Genomic DNA, 23,499 nt, shown 5'->3' on the forward strand with positions numbered 1-23,499 from the left:
TGGTTGAAGAGGGTTAAAAGCATTTAGAAGGTGTTAGGTGAACAGCAAGTATAGACTTGAATGTTTTAGGAATGGAAAGAACTTAAAGTGTGCTGGAATATAAAGTGTGGGAAGGAAAGTGGTAGGAGAAGAGGGGAGAGATGAAGTGGAGTGATTGGTGGAGTTTACATCCTGCAGGACCTTTGGGCATGCAAGGGAGTTCAGTCTTAGGCTAAAGGTAATGGGATGCCACTGAATCGACTTAAGCAAAAGAATGATGTAATCAGGTTTATGTTCTTGAAAAACTGGAGAGCCTTACATTTTAGGTTGGACAGATGGATGCCTGTTGCCAGACTTGGGCCTTGCCACAGTGGCTTTGCCTTGGTGAGGCCCTGATGTGAGGGAGTTAGTGGTGGTCATCTTATGGTAGAGACTCAGCTGTTTTTTTTTTTAAAGATTTTATTTATTTATTTAATTGACAGAGAGAGAGAGAGAGAGAGAGAGACAGCGTGAGGGGGAACACAAGTAGGGGGAGTGGGAGAGGGAGAAGCAGGCCCCTCGCTGAGCAAGGAGCCCGATGCGGGGCTCAATCCCAGGACCCCAGGATCATGACCCGAGCCGAAGGCAGTCGCCCAACTAACTGAGCCACCCAGGCACCCCAGCTATTTGTTTACATACTTGCAAAGTGTCTGATTCTAGGTCAGTTTCTGAATTCTGTGCTTTTCCTGCCACAACACTGACTCCACATCAAATCATCCATTAGGCCCATATCTTATCAACTCTTAGTGGTTCAGAGGCTGGCTTGCACCTTGTGGTGATGCAGATCCCCAGGATTGCCAAACTTTCTTGTAACAAGACCATGACCCTTATCATTTGTCACCAAGTATGGCCATGTGAGCATTGGCTACATTCCCCAGAAAATTCACAACAGGTTATAGTGTCCTTGGAGAATTTTACTCTGGCTTGACTATTGATTCTCTTCTCCTGAAGAAGAAGTGATCAGTGAGGGATGCCTGGGTGGCTCAGTCAGTTAAGGAGCTGCCTTCTGCTCAGGTCATGATCCCTGGGTCCTGGGATCGAGTCCCGCATGGGGCTCTCTGCTTAGCGGGGAGCCTGCTTCTCCCTCTGCCTCTGCTCCCCCTCCTTGTGTGCTCTCCACCTCTCTCTCTCTGTCAAATACATAAATAGAAATCTTAAAAAAAAAGAAAAAGTGATCAGTGAGGCAAATATCATTATAAGCAGAATTTTTACTCTTACAGCAAGGAAAGGGAGGCCTTATCTTTGGCCTTTTCACAAGCAGACTGAGCACAACAGGTTTTGTAACAGCACCTGGTCTTCTAGGACGGGACTCAGAAGAATATCTGAGTCCCGTCCTAGAATTGGGGAGCTATAGAGAGTTCTCAGAGAGAAGACTGAATAGGAAATAATCTGTCTTTTTCAACCAGTCCTTCCATCCAGTGAGAAGTATTCGCTTGTTTTTGAGCATATATTTATTGAGTAGCTTAGTACTGGCAATCAACAGGCAACATCAAAATGAGTAAAATTTCTTAGTCACTTCAAAGAGCTTATGATCTAATATGGAAAAGGAGACAGTATATGATGCTAAAATAAAAAAAAAAAGAATAAGCAAGGTGAGGCAGCCCTTTGTGCTTAAAGTAAGACTGTTTCTTATGCTGTTAGGCATCTGTAGTCAAGAGTGCAGAGGAGACTCTTGAACACCGCTGGCAAGATGCTCCTCCCTCTCCTCCTTCCAGCACTCCTTCCTTTCTACCGCTGTCCTACGACTGCCCGGATTGATCCTGCCAGTCCTCACAAGAAGCTCAGATCATAAACTTCCTCACTGTAACCCATCTCTGGCTCCTCTGTATGATCCACATCCTAACCATACCCCACTTCCCTGCAGCTGCCCAAACCTTTCTTCCACTCTGCCTTTAGGAACTGGGTCATTCATTAGCATAATCCCTTTGTGTTTTTATTCTAATTAAAACCTAGCCAAAGAACAATGCCTTTGTGTTTTTATTTTAATTAAAACCTAGCTCCCTTGAAGAACCTTACTTCCTCTGCAGTCCTCTCAAGTAGTTGTTTTCTCTTCCTGATCTACCATTGGGCTTGGAGGCAGGGTTAAGTGTCCTCCTTGGTCCTCCCTTCTGCCTTAGATAACCTCTCCCTACTCTTTAAAACCTCCAGTTTTGAAACTCTTATCATTAGTTTAGATCACTTCCTATCCATCTGTAATAATCTTGTTTTCTGCCTTATCTCACCCCTCACTCTTAAAGTCATACCCTAGAGTTTATTATTACCCGTAACAAACCTTTCCTAATCTCAAGTATCCCATTTTCCAATAACAACCCACTTTACAGCTCACTCCCTCTAGTACCGCAACTTCAACAAATCATTCTCCATCACTACCTTCAAGTTACTAATCCTACCAACTTTTCAAAGGCTCCTACTCCTTTTCTAGATTTCTTTTTTTTTTTTTTTTTAGATTTTATTTATTTCTTTTTGAGAGAGAGAGAAAGATCACAAGTAGACAGAGCGGCAGGCAGAGGGAGAGGGAGAAGCAGGCTCCCAGTGAGCCCGATGCCGGACTCGATCCCAGGATCCTGGGATCACGACCTGAGCCGAAGGCAGACGCTTAACCAACTGAGCTGCCCGGGCGCCCCTCTAGACTTCTTTTCTACTGCTCTTTGCCTTGGCCACTCTGTTCCAAGCATATGGGCTTTCTTGCTCTTACGTGAATATGCCCGGCATATCTCTGGCTCAGGTCTTTTGCACTTGCTGTTGCCCCTCCCTGAAGAACTCTCCCTAGTCACTTGTGAGCTTTGTTCTCTCACCAACTTAAGGTCTTCATTCAAGTATCCTCCAGTAAGGCGTTTGCTGATCACTTCATTTAAAATTGTACCTCTTTCCCCAGTACCATCTATCCCTCTTCCCTGCTTAGGTTTTAGTTATTTTGTTTCTTGTCCTCTTCACCCACTATCATGTCAGTTCCAAGAAATTAGGGGATTTTGTTTTTTGTTACTTTATTGATTGCTGCACCCTGAGCCTGGAGGAGAACTTGGCATTTAGTAGATGCTCCCTAATAGACAGGGGGAAAAAAAAAAAAAGAATGAATAAGGTATGTGTTAGAGCATATGCAAGGATAGAAATTAGTTTATATGAGAAAATGAAGTTTAGAGTGGGGAGATTTTCATCTCATTGTAGGGAGCAATCAGAACACTGGGGAGATCTTGGAGAGCTTCACAGGTGGTTTAGTATTTCATCTGAGATTTGAAGGTTACTTAGGGTTTTCTAATGTAGAGAAAGCAGAAGAACCTGCAGACAAAGAAATTGATGTTGTCTATGGCTTGAAGTCAGAAAGTAGTGTGGGTTGCGAACATTGTTGGTACAGGGAGAGGAATATGTGTTTGTAATAACCCTTATATTTCATAACCGAATCTCTTTACCCACTTTTACAAATGGGATGGCAAAATTCCAACTCTTAATTTTTCACATTCCTATTTTAGTGAAATTTGTGGTTCGTCCCTTTCTGAAGTGCAAGCTAAGTTTGAAACTTTCCTCTCAGATTTAGAATATAAATATGGTCCTTACATGGCAGACTTTACTATCATTTTGCCCCATGAAATTTTGAGAAATATACTTGTTTATTCAAAAAACTCCTTCTTCAGGTGGATGCTACTTTTATCAAGTTACGCCACGATCTTCATGTTTGAACAACAATGTGGTGTCTTTGTCCTTGGGTTCTGCCATACTGTGGTATGATCCTGGGCACAGGATTTTGTTTTGTGTTTTGTATAAGGAGGCCTTGGAGTAGTAATTTTCAAGTCTAAGATTCTGGCATAAACAACAGAGCTTGATTTATTTAAAGCTGGATGCAAGAAACTGCATCACAAGCCTGGTTAATAACCCTTAGCATGCACTGTGTGCTGAACTTCACATTACTTAGAGTTTCCAGCAGATGGGGTCCTCCTATCAGAGTCATTGTGTGCAATAGACAGAGATGACTAGGGCTACAAAGGGACAGTAGGGAGGGGCTGTGACCTTTCAGGTAGGCTTCCCTTTCCTCATCTGAGGGAGTTATTGTCTAGAAATGTCAGGTTGTATTGCTTAATGATGCACATTTATTTGACCTTTGCCCTGTCATTTCTAGTCACAAAAGTTACAGTGGGAAAAATACAGCCAGTCATAAAAACTCATGGAGGAAAACATCAAATTTTACTATAGTGTGTGGGTAAGGTACTTAAAACATGAATTTCAAGTATCTTTGCTTTGATTAGATATAATAAATTCCAGAACAGCATAATGATTAATAGCTTCCAAAGATTTAAAAAATTCCTCATAGGAAGGTAAAAGAATTATTATAAATATAGAATAGGCCCAAATTACATAAATACAGACTCTTTCTTCTCTTGTTGGTGTTCTGTGTAGCAATTTATCATCTAATGCATAACTGAAATGAAACAGTTTGTTATATATTATCTTAGGGTTATTTATTAGCAGTGTTTCACCAAAGATGGCTCCTAGAATATGGGGAGGAGTCCAAATTATTCCTTTTCTGTGGGTGTACTTAGAGTTTTTGGCTCATTCTAATACAACATTTGATATAGTTGTACACTTTAACAATAATTTCAAGTTCAAAGTTCTCTCTCATTCTTTTTTTTAAGTAGGCTCCACGCCCAACATGGAGCTTGAACTCACAACCCTGAGATTAAGAGTCAGATACTCTACTGTTTGAGCCAGCCAGGCACCCCAAAGTTCTCTCTTTTAGATAAAGAAAGGTTTTGTTTATTTTTGACATGGTCTGTGTGTGGGATTACCACACTTAGCAAACAAAAATACAGGCATCAAATTAAATTTGAATTTCAGATATATAATAAATAATTTTTTAGTATAGATAGGTCCTAAATATGGCATGGGACATACCTATACTAAAACATTACTCATTGACTGGGTGTCTTGTATTTTATCTGGTAATATCCTGTTTGGGTGATTGCAAAAATGGCCACAGTCCTTCCACTCTGTACCCACTACTTTGGCAATGTGACTTTGCAGTCCTCCCATCAAGAGGTGGATTTTCTTTCTTCAGCCCTTGTGTCTAGGCTGGTTTTTGTGACTTGGCTAATAGAATTCTAAGCCTAGACCTCAAGAATGGTGCTCACTTCTGCCTTCTCTCTCTCGGAACCCTGTGCAACCTCCAAGCCCAAGCTAGCTTTTTGGAGGATAGGAGACTATATGGATGACACAAGCCAACCCATCTGAGACGTCTAGACCAGCAGCCCCCAACCAATTCAGCAGCTGACTATAGAGCATAGACTAGCCCCGCTAAGACCAGAAGAACCCCCTACTGAACCCAGCCCAAATTGGCAACCTACAGAATCATGATTATTATTTTAAGTCACTTAGTTTTAGTTAGCAAAAGCACATTGATACAGTCTAACAATGTAAAGCAGAGGTGGACATTTTTAAAGACTAGTCGACAGCTTATAGGTTGTGTAGAATTTTGAGGGCTACAGATGAAAGTAATATGAAGTAATTTTTGTAATCAATTTTGAGCAAATAATACTTGAAGATGGCTTCAGGGAGCCAGAGGAAATTGCTTATTGAATAAACACTTGGGCCCACAGAAAAAAGTTACTTGTAGAAAGAAATGTTGCTTCACTTTTTTAACAATGTAATGTTTATAAAGTGTAGAACTTCTGCTGAGTGACTCTTTGATTTCTTCTTCCTTTTCTGGGGATCTTTTCAGGATATATCCCTTTTAACCAGCCATTCTGCACTATACCTTTGGAAATTGATTACTGAAGTCAGACCCAGGTGGGGGTTGAGGAAGAATTTTCATATATCTATGCACCATCAGTTAGCTAGTCAGTCAACAGACTACTTGTTGCCTAGTCAAATGACTAATGAACATGGCTCTATCAGGGATTCAGAGAAGAGAGATATGTGGGCTAGTAGTGGTAGGGGAAAAAAGAAAAAGTGGTAGGGAAAAGCTTAATCTTTATTTATTTTTTTAAGATTATTTATTTATTTATTTATTTACTTATTTGACAGAGAGAGACACAGTGAGAGACGGAACACAAGCAGGGGACGTGGGAGAAGGAGAAGCAGGCTTCCCGCTGAGCAGGGAACCTGACGTGGGGCTCGATCCCAGGACCCTGGGATCATGACCTGAACTGAAGGCAGACGTTTAACGACTGAGCCACCCAGGCATCCCGGGAAAAGCTTAATCTTTATCTCTGGAGATCCCTGGATGTCTGGGTTTTGACATTGGGTTAAGAGAAGGGTGATGGGATTTATGATGTGGTGTTTCAAGTGCTAAACTCCTCTGATGACCCCCAGAGTTGGTCTTTGCTTAAGCTTTTCTACTGTCCTAATTGATTAGTCAGCCTGCCTTCATTATGTGGCTAGAGGGGTTTATGACCTCCACTGGGAAATAAAGTTTTGAGCTTTCTTGTAACCTAGATTCCTTGTATAGATATTGATGGTTCAGTCCTGAAACAGAATGTGATCAGATCCTTGTGTGACTAAGAATGCTGGGAACTTGTTCATGGGATGCCAATCAGACCCCTCAGTGCTTACCTGGGCTCTTTCTCTTGCTGCATTGTGTCCATTGCCTTTAAATAAAAACAGTGAGGATGAGTGTGAGTATGAATATGAGTATGTGAGTATGAATAGGCTCTGTGGAACATGGTGAGTCCTTTCCAATACCCTAATTTTGGAAATCTTTGCACTCTTGGTGACCCAGGGCAAGTTAATGATTACTACGTCTCATTTTCCTACTCTGAAAAGTGGTGAAAGTGATAAAAATAATGATGACTTTGTAGGATGGTTAAGAAGATTAAATGACTTAGTAGTGGTATCACATTTTTAGAATAGCTGGCACACAGTTAATTTTATATATTAGCTATTATTATTTTGAGCCTATTTGAAACCTTAGCATGGGGGAAATTTTGTCTCAATTTCATTTTTTGGGGTTGGGGGAGGCATGTATGTGTGTAATAATTATTTCTTGTCCACTCACCTATTATTAAGAAAAATACCTTGTTTTAAAATAGTTAGTCTTGGGATGCCTGGGTGGCTCAGTCGGTTGGGCATCTGCCTTCGGCTCAGGTCATGTCATGATTCTGGGGTCCTGGGATCGAGTCCCACATAGGGCTCCTTGCTCAGCGGGGAGCCTACTTCTCCCTCTGCCTGCCGCTCCCCCTGCTTGCTCTCTTTCTCTTTCTCTGACAAATAAATAAATAAAATTTTAAAAATAAAATAAAATAGTTGGTTTTTAATTGTTCATATTAAGTAGGTCACCATGTGGTGGGGCACATAACATTAAAAGTAATTTATTGTTTGTCTGCAGTTCAACATTTGCATTTTTATTGCGACACATTCAAATGCCCTAGTGTGTGTTCAGAAAATAGTAGCAGGGCAACCATTTTGTATTCTTTTTTTTTTTTAATTTAATTTTTATTTTTTTTAAGATTTTATTTATTTATTTGAGAGAGGGAGAGAGCACAAGAGGGGGGAGCGGGAGAGGGAGAAGCAGACTCCCTGCTGAGCAGGGAGCCCGATGCGGAACTCGATCCTGGGACTCCAGGATCATGACCTGAGCCGAAGGCAGTTGCTTAACCAACTGAGCCACGCAGGCGCCCCCATTTTGCATTCTTAATGATGTTTGGTTTAAGCTAATGCTAGGTTTAGTTTGCATTTGCTGGAGAGCACACTGTTTAGGCAAGGAGATAGGTGGGGGAGAGAGGTCCTGGAGGGAAGGATGTCAATGCTAATCCACATCATGACAAGTGGAAATTTGTCACAAATACAGATAGCGCACAGGAGACAGCATGCCCTTGGGGAGATCAGGGATGAGGTGGAGGGGTGTTCTGTACCAATAGAGTTTTGTCAATAGCAGTGAGATTTACTGTGACTTGAAATTGAATATAGGATATTGGAGGATAAACCTTGCCATCTTGAAAGGATCTGGGTGAGAAAAAAGAAAACCCAAATGAGCACTTCCTGGGAATTTATAAAGCCTCAGCTGATATGAGTGAAAAGAATATAGGAGAATAAGACCTGAAGTTCCAGGGAATCTGGCAGAGTAGGAGGACCCTAAGCCTGCCTGTCCCACAGATATAACTAGATAATAGTCACATCAGTGTAAATAACTCCCAAAATGACTCAAAGACTGGCAGAACAAACTCCACAACTAAAGACATTGAAGAAGCCACATCAAAGAAGGTAGGAAGGGCTGAGACATGGTTTGGGACCCAAGGGGACCATGGCCATCCATGGTTGGGAAGGAGCTGGTGGCACAAAGAAGGGTGAGAAAAAGACTATCACACTGGGGAATGCACACAGGGAAGGAAACATCCATAATATTTGGCTTTGAAAGCGAGAGGGGCTGAATTTCATGAGTTCTTACAACCAGCGAGACTTAGAGCCTGGAATTAAAAAAAAAAAAATCAGTGGCTCAGCTCTGGGAGAGCCCAGAGGGTGTTAGGAAGTGGAGTCCCTGCCCTTAAAGAGACAGCACAAAAAACAAACCACAGAGATACAGCATAGGAGCATCAATTTGAAACGTGTCTGGGGCATACAGGAGGGAGTTATCTACTCATCTCAGAAAATGGCCTGGAGAGGCAGGAATCACAGGGAGACCTCTCTAGAAACAAAGTTGCTGGCGGGCATAATTCCTCTCTCACCTCCCAACATAAACACACAGCCACCTGTGGGAACCAGCATGGTGCTGAAAGTCACTATCTAACTTGTCTACACCAAGCCCCACTCCTGTGCTTTGGTGGATCTGCCCTTCCCAATCATGCTTGCCTCATATTCCTGGTGTTGCTGGTCCACTCCCCCAGAAGACTGACATAAACCCTGGCAATACCATGTCTATGACCCAAGCATTTTGTAAAGTCTTGGTTCAGGCAGTGGTGGCAGCAAGCCTCATTTTCCAAGCAGACCAGTGTGCACCTTGTTAAAATGTGCCCCATTCCAGTTAGGACCAAACACAGCCCACAACAGGCAAAGAGAACCTCTGCAGACAACTGGACTAGAGGAAAAAGTGGCCAGTACACAACAGCCGGGCATAGGCAACACACATAGGAGACATTCTCTGAAGTGCCAGGCCATAGGGAACAGGGGACACAACACTCCAGGGCATTACAGGACCTCTTCTTCATAAGATCATCACCTTCAAGAGCAGGAGACATAGCTGACTTTCCTAACACACAGAAATGGACACAGAGAGTTGGACAAAATGAGGAGACAGAGGAAGATGCCCCAAATGAAAGAATAAGACAAAACCACAGCAAGAGACCCAAGTGAAACAGATATAAATAATATGCTTGATAGGGAAAGTAATGATCATAAAGATTCTCACTGGACTTGAGAAAAGAGTGGAGGACATCAGTGAGACTCTTTTTTTTAATTATTTTTTATTAACATAATGTATTTGTTTCAGGGGTACAGGTCTATGATTCATCAGTCTTACACAATTCACAGTGCTCACCATAGCACATACCCTCCCCAATGTCCATCACCCAGCCATCCCATCCCTACCACCCCCCTCCACTCCAGTAAGCCTCAGTTTGTTTCCTGAGACTAAGAGTCTCTTATGACTTGTCTCCCTCTCTGGTTTCGTCTTGTTTCATTTCTTCCTCTCTTCCCCTATGATCCTCTGCTTCATTTTTCAAATTCCAATATCAGTGAGATCATATGATAATTGTCTTTATCTGATTGACTTATTTCACTTAGCATAATACCCTCTAGTTCCATCCATGTTGTTGCAAATGGCAAGATTTCAATTTTTTGATGGCTGCATAAATTCCAGTGTGTGTGTGTGTGTGTGTATACACCACATCTTCTTTATCCATTCATCTGTTGATGACCATCTAGGCTCTTTCCATAGTTAGGCTATTAGAGACATTGCTGCTATAAACATTGGGGTGCACGTGCCCCTTCGGATTACTACATTTGTATCTTTGGGGTAAATACCCAGTAGTGCAATTGCTGGGTTGTAGGGTAGCTCTATTTTCAATTTTTTGAGGAACCTCCATACTGTTTTCCAGAGTGGCTGCACCAGCTTGCATTCCCACCAACAGTGTAGGAGGTTTCCCCTTTCTCTGCATCCTCGCCAATATCTGTCATTTCTTGACTTGTTAATTTTAGCCATTCTGACTGGTGTGAGGTGGTATCTCATTGTAGTTTTGATTTGTATTTTCCCATCAGTGAGACTCTTAACAAGGAGATAGAAAAGAACCAATCAGAGATGAAGAATATAATTGTGAAATTAAAAATACACTTGATGGAATAAAGAGCAGGCTAGAGGAGGTAAAGGAATGAATTAATGACCTGGAAGACAGAGTAATGGAAAGTAAGCAAGCTGAGCAAGTGAGAAAAAACTATGCAAATTGAGAATAGGCTTAGGGAACTTGGTGACTCCAACAAGCATAATATCATTAGCATTAGAGGGATTCCAGAAGTAGAAGAGAGAGAAAAGGTGGCAGAAAATTTATTTGAAGAAATAATAATTGAAAAGTTCCCTATTCTGAGAAAGGACAGATATCCGGATCCAAGAGGCACAGAGATGTCCCCACAAAATCAACTTAAGGAGGCCCACACTAAGACAAATAATAATTAACATGTCAAAAGATAGCAATAAAGTAAAAATTTTAAAACAGCAAGAGTAAAGAAGACAGTTACATACAAGAGAAACCCCATAAAGCTATCAGAGGATTTTTCAGCAGAAATCTTACAGGCCAGAATGGCGTGGCATGATACATTCAAAGTACTGAAAGGGAAAATTCTGCAGCCAAGAATATTCTATCCAGAAAGGCTATCATTCAGAGTACAAGAAGAGATAAAGAGTTTCTCAGACAAACACTGAAGGAATTCATGACCACCAAACCAGCCCTAGAAGAAATATTAAAGTGGACTCTTTGAGTGGGAAGGAACGACCATAAGTGAGAGTATGAAAAGTAAGAATTACAAAAGCAGTAAAAATAAGTATATCAGTCAAAGGATTCACAAAATAAAAGAATGTAAAATATGACACCATATACCTAAAATGTGAGGGGGAGAGGAGTAAAGAATGGGTTCAAACTTAAGTGACCATCAACTTCATAGAGACTGCTATATGCAGAAGATGTTATATACAAACATAGTGGTAACCAAAATCAAAAGCCAGTAATTGATACGCAAAGAATAAAGAGAAAGGAATCCAACTATATCACTGAAAAAAGTCAGCAAACCATGAAAGAGAGCAAGAGAAGAAAGGATCAGAGAAAAACTACAAAAAAAACCACACACAAGTAACAAATGGCAATAAATACATATCTATCGGTAATTACTTTGGATGTAAATGGCTTAAATGCTCCAATCAAAATACATAGGGCGACAGAGTGGATTAAAAAAAACAAGACCCATCTATATGCTGCCTACAAGAAACTCATTTCAGACCTAAAGACACATACAGATTGAAAGTGAGGGGATGGAAAAACATTTATCATGCAAATGGATGTCTAAAGAAAGCCAGGGTAGCAATACTAACATTGAACAAAAGAGACTTTAAAACAAAGACCGTAATAAGAGACAAAAAAAGGACATGATATAATAATAAAGGGGACAATTCAACAAGAAGACATAACAATTGTAAATAGTCATGCACCCAACATGGGAGCATCCAAATACATAAAACAGTTAATAACAAACATAAAGGAACTAATCAATAGTAATACAATAATAATAGTAGGGGACTTTAACACTCCACTTATATTAATGGACAGATCATCCTAACAGAAAATCAACAAGAAAAACAGTAGCTTAGAATGACATACCAAACAGTTGGATTTAACAGATATATTCAGAACATTCCATCCTAAAACAGCAGAATACATATTCTTTTCAAGCATACATGGAATTATCCAGAATACATCACATATTAGGTCACAAAGCAAGTCTCAATAAATTAAAAAAGATTGAAGTCCCCATACCATGCATCTTTTCTGACCACAATGCTATGAAAGTAGAAATCAACCATAAGAAAAAAATCTGGAGAGAGCACAAATACATGAAAGTTAAATAACATGCCACTAAACAATGAATTGGTCAACAAAGAAATCAAAGAAAAGATAAAAAATTATATGGAAACAAATGAAAACAAAACCACAACAGTCCAAAATCTTTGGGATGTAGCAAAAGTGGTTCTAAGAGAAAAGTTGATAGAATATAGGCCTACCTCAAGAGGAAAGAAAAATCTCAAGTAAACAACCTAACCTTACACCTAAAGGAGATAGAAAAAAAACCCCAACAAACAAACCCCCAAACCAGCCAAAGGAAGGAAATTATAAAGATTAGAGCATAAATAAATTATATAGAAGCTTAAAAAACCCCAAAAGAACAGACCAATGTAACCAGGAGCTGGTTCCTTGAAAACATCAATAAAATTGATAAACCTCTAGCCAGACTCATCAAAAACAAACAACAAAAGAAAAAAACAAAACAAAACAAAGAGAGAGGACTCAAATAAACAAAATCATTAATGAAACAGAACAAATAACAACCAACCAACACCACAGAAATACAACTGATTGTAGGACAATATTGTGAAAAATTATATGACAACAAATTGGGCAACCTAGAGGAAATTGATAAATTCCTATAAACATATAGCCTACCAAAGCTGAAGCAGGAAGAAATAGAGAGTTTGAACGGGCTGATTACCAGCAATGAAATGGAATTAGTAATAAAAAAACTCCCAACAAACAGAAGTCCAGGACCAAATGGCTTCACAGGCAAATTCTACCGAACATTTAATGAAGAGTTAATACCTATTCTTCTCAAACTATTCCAAAAAATAGAAAAGGAAGGAAAATTTCCAAATTTATTCTATGATGCCAGCATTACCCCGATAACAAAACCAGATAAGGACACCATAAAAAAAGAGAACTACAGGCCAATATCTCTGATGAACATAGATGCAAAAATTCTCAACAGAATATTAGCAAACCAAATCCAACAATATATTAAAGAAATTATTGAGGCGCCTGGGTGGCTCAGTCAGTTAAGCATCTGCCTTCAGCTCAGGTCATAATTCCAGGGTCCTGGGATTGAGCCCCATGTCAGGCTCCCTGCTGAGCAGGGAGGGAGCCAGCTTCTCCCTCTCCTCCCAGCTCGTACTCGCTTGTGCTGTCACTATCTCTGTGTCTCTCTCTCTTTCTCAAATAAATAAATAAATAAATCTTAAAAAAAATTACTAACCATGATTAGGTGGAATTTATTCCTGGGAGGAGAGGGTGTTTTAATATTCGCAAATCAATCAACGTGATACATCACATCAATAAGAGAAAGGATAAAAACCATATGATCATTTCAATAGAAGCAGAAAAGGCATTTGACAAAGTACATTTATTGATGATAAAAGCCCTCAACAAAATAGGTTTAGAGGGAACCTACCTCAACATAATAAAGGTCATATATAAAAAAGTCACAGTGAACATCATACTCAATGGGGAAAATCTGAGAGCTTTCCGCCTAAGATCAGGAAGAAGACAAGGATGTCCACTCTCACCACTTTCATTCACTGGAAATCCTAGCTATAGCAGTCAGACAACAAAAAGAGATAAAAGACATCCAAATTGGTAAAGAAGTAAAACTTCCATTATTTACAGGTGACATGATACTATATATAGAAAACTTTAAAAACTCCACCAAAAAACTACTAGAACTGATAAATGAACTCAGTAAAGTTGCAAGATACAAAATCGATGTACAGATATCTGTTGCATTTCTATATAGTAACAATGAAGCAGCAGGAAGGGAAATTAAGAAAACAATCCCATTTACAATTGCACCAAATGTAATAAAATACCTAGGAATAAACTTAACCAAGGATGTGAAAGACCTATACTCTGAAAACTATAAAACACTGATAAGGGGCGCCTGGGTGGCTCAGTTGTTAAGCGTCTGCCTTCGCCTCAGGTCATGATCCCAGGGTCCTGGGATCGAGCCCCACATTGGGCTCTCTGCTCGGCGGGAAGCCTGCTTCTCCCTCTCCCATTCCCCCTGCTTGTGTTCCCTCTCTCGCTGTGTCTCTCTCTGTCAAATAAATAAATAAAATCTTAAAAAATAAATTGATGAAAGAAATTGAAGATGACACAAAGAAATGTAAAGACATTCCATGCTCATGGATTGGAAGAACAAATACTGTTAAAATGTCTATATTACCCAAGGCTATCAATGGATTTAATGCAATCCCTAACAAAATATCAACAGCATTTTCCCCAGAACTACAGCATTTTCCCCAGAACTAGAACAAACAGTCCTAAACTTTGTATGGAACCGCAAAAGATCCCAAATAGTTAAAGTAATCTTGAAAAAAGAAAAACAAAACTGGAGGTACCACAATTCCAGACTTCAAGTTATATTACAAAGCTGTTGTAATCAAAACAGTATGGTACTGCCACAAAAATAGACACATAGATCAATGGAACAGAATATAAAGCCCAGAAATAAAGTCACAATTATATGGTCAATTACTCTTTGACAAAGGAGGAAAGAATATTCAATGGGAAAAAGACAATCTTTTCAACAAATGGTGTTGGGAAACCTGGACAGCTACATGCAAAAGAATGAAACTACATGCACAAAAATAGACTCAAAATGGATCAAAGACCTAAATGTGAGACCTGAAGCCATAAAAATCCTAGAAAAGTACATAGTCAGTAATATATCTGACATTGACCATAGCAATATTTATCTAAATAGGTCTCCTGAGGCAATGGAAACAAAAGCAAAACTAAACTATTGGGACTACATCAAAATAAAAAACTTCTGCACAGTGAAGGAAACAATCAACAAAACTAAAAGGCAACCAATGGAATGGGAGAGGATATCTGCAAATGACTTATCTGATAAAGGGTTAATATCCAAAATATATAAAGAACTGATACAACTTGACACCAAAACCACAAATAATCCAATTAAAAATTGTGCAGAAGACATGAACAGACATTTCTCCCAAGAAGACATACAGATGGTCAACAGACACATGAAAAGATGCTCAATATCACTTGGCATCAGGGAAATGCAAATCAAAACTACAATGAGATATCACCTCACAACTGTCAGAATGGCTAAAATCAATAACACAAGAAACAATAAGTGTGGACAAGGATATGGAGAAAAAGGAACCTTTGTACACTGTTAGTGGGAATGCAAACTGGTGCAGCCACTGTGGAAAACAGTGTGGAGGCCCCTCAAAAAGTTAAAAATAGAACTACCTTATGATGTAGCAATTGCATTACTAGGTATTTACCCAAAAAATACAAAAATGCTAATTTAAAGGGATATGTACACCCCCATGTTTATTGCAGCATTATTTACAACAACCAAATTATGGAAGCAGCCCAGTGTCCACTGACTGATGAATGGATAAAAAAGGTGTGGCATATATATAAATGGAATATTACTCAACCATAAAAAAGAATGAAATATTGCCATTTGCAAAAACATGAATGGAGCTAGAGAGTATAATGCTAAGCAAAATAAGTCAGAGAAAGACAAATACCATATGATTTCACTCATATGTGGAATTTAAGAAACGACAAACGAGCAAAGGAAAAAAAAGAGAGAGAGAGAGAGACAAAAACAGATTTTTTTCAAGATTTAATTTATTTGAGAGAGAGAAGGCATGAGCAGGGGAGGGGGCAGAGGGAGAGGGACAAGCAGACTCCCCACTGAGTGGGGAGCTCAAAGTGGGGCTCAATCCAATCCCAGGAGCCTGAGATCATGACCTGAGCTGAAGTCAGATGCTTAACCAATTGAGCCACCCAAGCACCCCCCAAAAAAACAGATTCTTAACTATAGAGAACAAACTGGTTCCCCAAAGGGAAGTAGGAGGAGGATGAATGAAATAGGTGATGAGGATTAATCATTATCTGTTGTGATGAGAACTGAGTAATATATAGAATTGTTGAACCACTATATTGTATACCTGAAACTAAGATAACACTGTATGTTAACAATGCTGGCATTAAAATTAAAAAAAAAAACTAAAAAAAAAAAAAAAAAAAGAAGAAGAAGACCTGAAGAGCTTTATGCATTGTAAAGCCAAATTATTTCAGCAAAAATCTCAGCAGTAACACTGAGGCCTGGCAGAGTGATAAAGGTAGACTCAAGGAGGCTGGGTCTTGCTCTAGCACTGGACAGAGGGAGTCTCACATTTAATTTGGAAATTTCATTCACTCAGCTACTTTTCATTGTACAAACACTGTTGTGTTTTGTTGATTGTTTCCTTCACTGTGCAGAAGTTTTTTAGCACAGAGCTTGAGGCAGTACTCAGTCCTGGGACTCCAGGATCATGACCTGAGCTGAAGGCTGCCGCTTAGCTAACTGGGCCACCCAGGTGCCCTTTAAAAAAATTTTTTTAAGGTGTTTTTCTTTTCCCTCACATATTTCACACATTTAAACCAAGTATGGAATTTACGTTATCAAAAGTGGGTTCTGCATATGATCCAGCAATTGCACTACTGGGTATTTACCCCAAAGATACAAACTGAGTGTTGTTGGAGTGGGGGGTGGGGTGGGAGGGATGGGGTGACTGGGTGATGGACACTGGGGAGGGTGTGTGCTCTGGTAAGCGCTGTGAATTGTGCAAGACTGTTGAATCTCAGATCTGTACCTCTGAAACAAATAATGCAATATATGTTAAGAAAAAAAAAAGAAGAAGAAGAAGGTAGCGGGAGGGGAAGAATGAAGCGGGGGAAATCGGAGGGGTAGACGAACCATGAGAGACGATAGACTCTGAAAAACAAACTGGGGGTTCTAGAGGGGAGGGGGGTGGGAGGATGGGTTAGCCTGGTGGTGGGTATTGAGGAGAGCACTTTCTGCATGGAGCACTGGGTGTTGTGCACAAACAATGAATCATGGAACACTTCATCTAAAACTAATGATGTAATGTATGGGGATTAACATAAGAATAAAATTAAAAAAAAAAAGTGGGTTCTGGGCCTGGGGTCTGTTAGGAACTGGAAGATGATAATACCCTGGGGCTTTATGAAGAAAAATGAAATTATTGAGACTTGTCAAGAGAAGTGTGGTCAACATCTACGGTGGTTACAAATCCAGATTTCAACTATTATTCTTCCCCATAGTTAAGTTGTTAGGAACTCCTCGTTTATGATGTACCTAAAAAATTAGTTGACGGGAGCGCCTGGGTGGCTCAGTTGGTTAAGCGGCTGCCTTCGGCTCAGGTCATGATTCTGGAGTCCCTGGAACAAGTCCCGCATCGGGCTCCCTGCTTGGCAGGGAGTCTGCTTCGTCCTCTGACCCTATCCCCTCTCATGTGTTCTCTCTCTCTCTCATTCTCTCTCTCTCAAATAAATAAATAAAATCTTAAAAAAAAAAAAAAAGAGTTGAATGCTTAACCAAGCCGCCCCAAAGATTCTATTTTTAAGTAACCTTTACACCCAATGTGGGGTGAAGATTTCATATAAAATGACTACTTTGAACTAAAGCTAGCCCAAACAATAATAAATTTAACTATCATAAGATGCTCGAAATCACAACCCTGAGATCAAGAGTCACATGCTCTACCAACTGAGCCAGCCAGACACTGCTCACTGTCCTTTTCTACTTCTCAGATTTTCCCACCATAGTTCATGAAACTATGTGTACTATATTAGTCTGCTAGGGCTGCCATAACAGAATACCACAGAATGGGTAGTTAGCAACAGAAATGTATTTTCTCACAGTTCTGGAACCTGGAAGTCCAAGATCAAGATGCCTGATGGGTTGGTTTCTCCTGAGGCCTCTCTTGGCTTGTAGATGGCTGTCTTCTTGTATCCTCACATGGCCTTTTCTCTGTGCATGAGCGTCTCTGGTATTTCTCCCTCTTCTTATAAGTAGTCTCTGCAGTGGTCAGTGGAGACCTGCTCACATGCAGGAGAGAAGTCTCATTGGTAGGTCAAGGCACTAGTTAAGCAGATGAAATAGTGGATCTGTCTATAGTGGCTACCTATATGGCTCAGGAGTAACCAAGGCTAAAGGAAAAATCCTGGTGTTGACAGGGTTCTCACTTCTCTACTAGACTGTTACTAGACACAACACTGAAACTTAAGTGCATAGGATTGAATTAATCATGCTTCACTCTTCACTACCCTTATTAGTTGATGCTCTTGGTTTTTTATTTTTTCTCACATCATTTATTCCTATTGCTACTTTCATTCTCTCCTCCTCAATAGTTAGTATCTCTAATGCATTTAACATGGTTCCTTAGACATGTATATACTTTTGAAAGACATACAGCGTTTTGTGTATGTTTTAAATGGGATCCTGTAAACACTGCTTTTGTTAATCAACAAAAGGATATGGTATTGAGAAACTTCATTCTCTAAAATCAAAGACTGTCAGAACATTTAGTGTTTGAAATCTTATCAATAAGAATGAAACATTAGACTTTTCCCTGAAGGATCACAGTAATTCCAATGCAGAGAAGCAGCTAGGTAAGTAACTTAGGTAAAAGTTTTCTGGAAACAACAGTCTTTTTATTTTAACTGAGTAGTTTCCAAGGAAACATGACCCCTGGTCTGCTTGTTGGCCCAGGCCTGATGTTAACCCCTTTACATACAGTTTTGCATTTCTTCTTGAATTTTCTCTTATGGAACTGCTTGAGAACTTTCTGGGATACATTTTCTGAAGTAGTACTGCTGAGTTCCAAGGTATACTGCCAGAATTTTGCTAAGTACTAGCAGAAGAGTAGCTCCAATTTATATACTTGCCAGCACTTGGTATTATTATCTGCTTTCAAATATTATCCAATTTGATGGGTATAAAGTGATATCCCATTTTTGCTCTGATTTATATTTCTTTGAGCCCAAGTGAAGTCAAGAATCTTGTCTATGTCGATTGCATATTTATTTTACTTCCATGATTTGCCTATCAACATTCTCTCTCCCTTTGAAAAACTGGGCTTTCCCATCTTTATTCAAATAAAGCATACGAGCTAGTCTGTGCCCTATTATGATTTAAGCAGAAATAATTTACAGTTAAGCAGACATTAGAGAACAATGGAGTGCTATATACTATGAGGTACTTCCTGAAAACGTGAAAGTGTACAAGATAATCCCTTGAGACTAGAACCATCATGGGTTGTTTTTAGAAGCAATTGGGAGAGATTTGGAAGTATAGGGAAGAGGAAAGTGATGGAGGAGAGACAACATTCCATACTGTGGCAGGCAGCATGGACAAATGCCAGAGGAAGAAAGGTAGGTGGTTGTCCAGAAAAAGCAGGAGGACCAGAGTCAGTGGAGGTATGTTTGGGGTAGTGGTAATTAAATTTGGATAAATAAGACTTAATTGGTAGGAGAGTCTAGTAGATTCCCGAGTAGAGAAGTAACATGGTCAAAAGGGGTTGCTATTATTTCAATGTGGTGTTCCCCTCCCTCCACCAACAGACATATTGAAATTCTAACCCCAAAGATGAAATCATTAGGAGGTGGGGTCTCTGGCAGATGCTCTGCCCTCATGAATGGGGTTAGTGCCTTTGTAAAAGAGGACCCAGAGGCATCCCGTGCCCTTTCCACCATGCGAGGACACTGTGAGAAGGAGTTTGCTATGAACCAGTAGGAAGGCCTAACTTTACCATGTTGGGCCACGATCCTGGACTTCCCAACCTCCAGAACTGTGAGAAACAAATTTCTGTTGTTTATAAGCTACCCAGTCTGTGGTATTTTGTAGTAACAGCCTGAATGGACTGACAGCAGTATTTTAGAAAGATCTGATTTTTCTCTTGACAAAAGGATTGAGAATGTAGGTCAGTGATTAGTAGAGATTGTAAGTAAAAAGTGAATGATTATTTGAAATGAACAGAAAGTATGTACTGAGGTGTAGCGTTGGAACTGAAAAATAAAGGATAATTAGAAATATTTAAGAAATAAAAAGGATTTGGTGATACTAAATAAGCAATGGAAGGGCATTCTGATTACTGGGAAAATGGAGATGATATTTTCTAAAATAGGAATAGCTTGGGAGGGAAAATAAGCAACAGAGGAAGAACATAAATTACAAAGGTGTTCTATTTTAATTTCTTTATAGGATGTAGGGGAAGAACATATTCACATATTCAGGATTTTTTTCTATTACTTTTTCGCTATTTCTACATTTTCTTTCTGTCTTTTCTAATCATTCTTTCTACACACAAACTCCCATTAATCAGCAAGCACCACTTAACAATTTCTCTACATTCCCTCAACTCCTGAAAAACACCAACTAACCTTTGTAAATCTTGCCATGTTTTTATGATACCCCAACACTATATTCAAAAACGGTGACTCAACCAAATGATACGTTTTATTATAGTGATCGATTCATATTTGCTGAATGCATCTATTTGTAGGCTTTTTGGCTAATATGATTTGTTAAAACCCTCTCAGCAAAGTGCTGTTACAATGACCATCTTCTGGGACTTGGGAATAGCCTTATTATACAGAACTTAATGTTATACACTAATGGCATTTATTAGAATGGAATTCTATATGTATTATTATTCCAACATCAGCCTGGCTTTTTTAGTCTCCTCACAGCATGAGACTTTAGTAATTATGCTAATGTTAGCTGATTCATGAGGACAACTTCCTAAAGTGCACTTAATTAACTTGGAGATTTTGTAAACAGCTGTACATGTAGGTTCTGCAAATTGTAGGGATATGTCAATCTGACATGTGTACAGTCTGCCTTCCTAACCTCATCACTTTTACTAAAGCTGAAAACAATAAGAAGCTCAGGTCTGGCACCGTTTGAAGCAAATGCTTGAGGAAAACTCTGAGAAATGTCACTGTAGCCTATCTGAAGATGGGGACCTTAGGATTCCTCCAGTCTGAGTCTGTGGAGCCAGATGAGTTAGGTAGATTGTGAGTTTCAGGTTGGTATGTGGGAAAATGCTAGTTTGTTTCTTTAGCAAAGGGAATGTTTTTTTTTTTTTTTAATATTTTATTTGTTTATTTGACAGAGAGAGAGACAGCGCGAGAGGGAACACAAGCAGGGGGAGTGGGAGAGGGAGAAGCAGGCTTCCCGCGGAGCAGGGAGCCCCATGTGGGGCTTGATCCCAGGACCCTGGGATCATGACCTGAGCCGAAGGCAGACGCTTAATGACTGAGCCACCCAGTCGCCCCAAAGGGAATGATTTTTCCAACATGTTCCTACAATATGTTTTCCCCCCTGGGTTTGTTGGTACCGTTGACCAATATTGCTCTTCAGGGGACTTTTCTGCAAGTCATATTTCACATCCATAGACTCCATTAGCTCTGCTTCCCTTCAGTCCCAGCTGCTGGGTTGATTTGATAGTTGAGTGACTCATCACCCTTGTTTGAATGGAAATCACCTGATATTTTACTTTTGACATTTTATTAAAATCTCATAATCCCCTACAAGTGAGAAGTAATATTCATATACACAGGACATTTAACCAAGACTAACAGTTCTGTGCAAGACTTTAACACACACACACAAATTGAAAAGGTAAGTTAATCACTTCAGGGCCAAGACCAAACTAATCAAAATAGAGGAAAGAAAGATCAAGAGAGAATGGAAGAAAAAGCCCTACTACATAAATTAGGAGAAATGCCAATCGCACAAAGCTAATGACAACAGAGAATAGGGATGGTTTTGAAATAATCTTCTTACTACTGGGTAAGATCACACTCTCAGATAAGTCCTAGAAACTAAGCTAGGGATTTGTTTATGGCTTCTCAAGGGTCCCGGCAAGGTCTTTTCCCCTCATTAATTTAAGCCACAATCCTGGGTACAATCTCTTTGGGAATTAGCTAGATTACATCTAAAGATAATCAAACATTTATTGCTTAGCCTTTTCTTTGACTTCAATTGTCAGAACCTCTTCCCCAGCCTCTGCAGAAGGAGCCATGCTGATGATGAGGGATTGATGAGTAGTTCCTGTGGGTAAAGCTGCCCTTCTAATTGACTGGGGGATTTCTTCTGCTGTAATAGAATTTGCTCTACATTCGGAGCTGTCCTGTGTTTTCTCTGATGGCTCTCTTCCTTTATTTTCATGTTCTCTTCCTTTACCCTCTCCTTCTTCAGTATTTTCACTTGCTTTCTGGAAGAAGCAGTTACAAAGAATTGGTTTTGAGATCATAATAAAGGACACTGGAGTCTTTTGATTAATATACAATGGCTAAGGATCACTACCAAGACAAAGACTGTCTGAATGAAGTTAATGTGGGAATCATCTCTGCCTTGCATTTGAATATCATTTCACAGCTTTCTGATGTGCTGAAGAATGAAGCTGAGCTGTCACATTTGACTTAACAGAGTAATTCTGGATCGCATTTTTGTCCCTGACAAGGAATTCTCTTTCCATTGGTCCTCATGTTCTCTGAATTATTAGACTTAGTGCTCAGGATTCCTTGCTTTTGCTTTAAAAATATGTACTTATTTATTTTATGAAGATGAAATTTTAAATATTTATTTTCTAATAAAAAAGTGTTAACCAAATACCATAAAAACACTACAGAAAGTATGGTTTTCCTGCTGCATAAACTCATGGGAGAACCTCAGGGAGAAACTCATCTCTCTTTCCTCATACAGTCTTTTCCATTTGTCTCATGGGTGCTTGAGCTATATGGTTTTAGAAACTATTATGCTTAGTATCATCTGTAGACATTTCATAGCAAAAAACATACTATGGGGCGCCCGGGTGGCTCAGTTGATTAAGCGACTGCCTTTGGCTCAGGTCATGATCCTGGAGTCCTGGGATCGAGTCCCGCATCGGGCTCCCTGCTCGGCAGGGAGTCTGCTTCTCCCTCTGACCCTCCTCCCTCTCATGCTCTCTGTCTCTCATTCTCTCTGTCTCAAATAAATAATAAGATAAAATCTTTAAAAAAAAAAAACAAAAACAAAACATACTATGCTCTTTACTGATGATGCTTCAGTTCAGTTTAAGAGAGATTTGTACAAGGTATAAATGTGCACATGTAAAATTGAGAAACTTATTTAACACAATGACCCATATTTCTTTACCCCATTAATCTTTTACATAAATTATTACTTCTATGCTGATTAAATGAGGCATTTGGTTTATACTGTATTCCTAATTTTCACCACAGTATTTGTGTGTGGAAAGGAAGAGGCAAGTTTTAGTCTCTTGAGTGTGACTGATTTATATCTGCTTAATGATCTTCTGAAAGATCCACAGCCACCCATTTCTTACAGTTTTAGAGATAACATGACTAGATTCAGAAAACCTGAATCCCTGTTCTGTTTTCGATATCCGTCCTCATAGGCTTATTACAAGAATCAAATAAATATGAAAATCAAGAGAGAAAAATAGTAACATTTGAGTATCTTGAAATTTCTAGGAATTGAGAGGCAGCTCAGTGTAGGCCTAGAATTCTGAGTACCTAGGTAATAATTTTTACTGTCACTTTTTGTGATCTTATCCAAATTAGTTGATCTGGAGCTCAGTTTCTTCATCTATAACAAGAAGGGCTTGGATGAAATCTATGAAGTTATTTTTGGCTA

The 23,499-nt window shown here is 39.5% G+C and overlaps 1 protein-coding gene across 1 annotated transcript in view; it reads right to left on the minus strand.

The window, feature by feature from the left end:
* Positions 1 to 21,814: 21,814 nt before the first annotated feature.
* Positions 21,815 to 23,499, minus strand: part of CNGB3 (cyclic nucleotide gated channel subunit beta 3) — a 137,110-nt gene continuing 135,425 nt past the window's right edge. Inside the window, exon 18 of the mRNA XM_035011483.1 lies at positions 21,815 to 22,075. Within this exon, the coding sequence (XP_034867374.1) occupies positions 21,815 to 22,075 (261 nt within the window). The remainder of the gene's footprint in view (positions 22,076 to 23,499) is intronic.

The sequence above is a fragment of the Mirounga leonina genome, unplaced genomic scaffold (genome assembly GCF_011800145.1).
Source record: "Mirounga leonina isolate KUSES-001 unplaced genomic scaffold, KU_Mleo_1.0 Mir_165, whole genome shotgun sequence".
NCBI classification, from domain to species: domain Eukaryota; kingdom Metazoa; phylum Chordata; class Mammalia; order Carnivora; family Phocidae; genus Mirounga; species Mirounga leonina.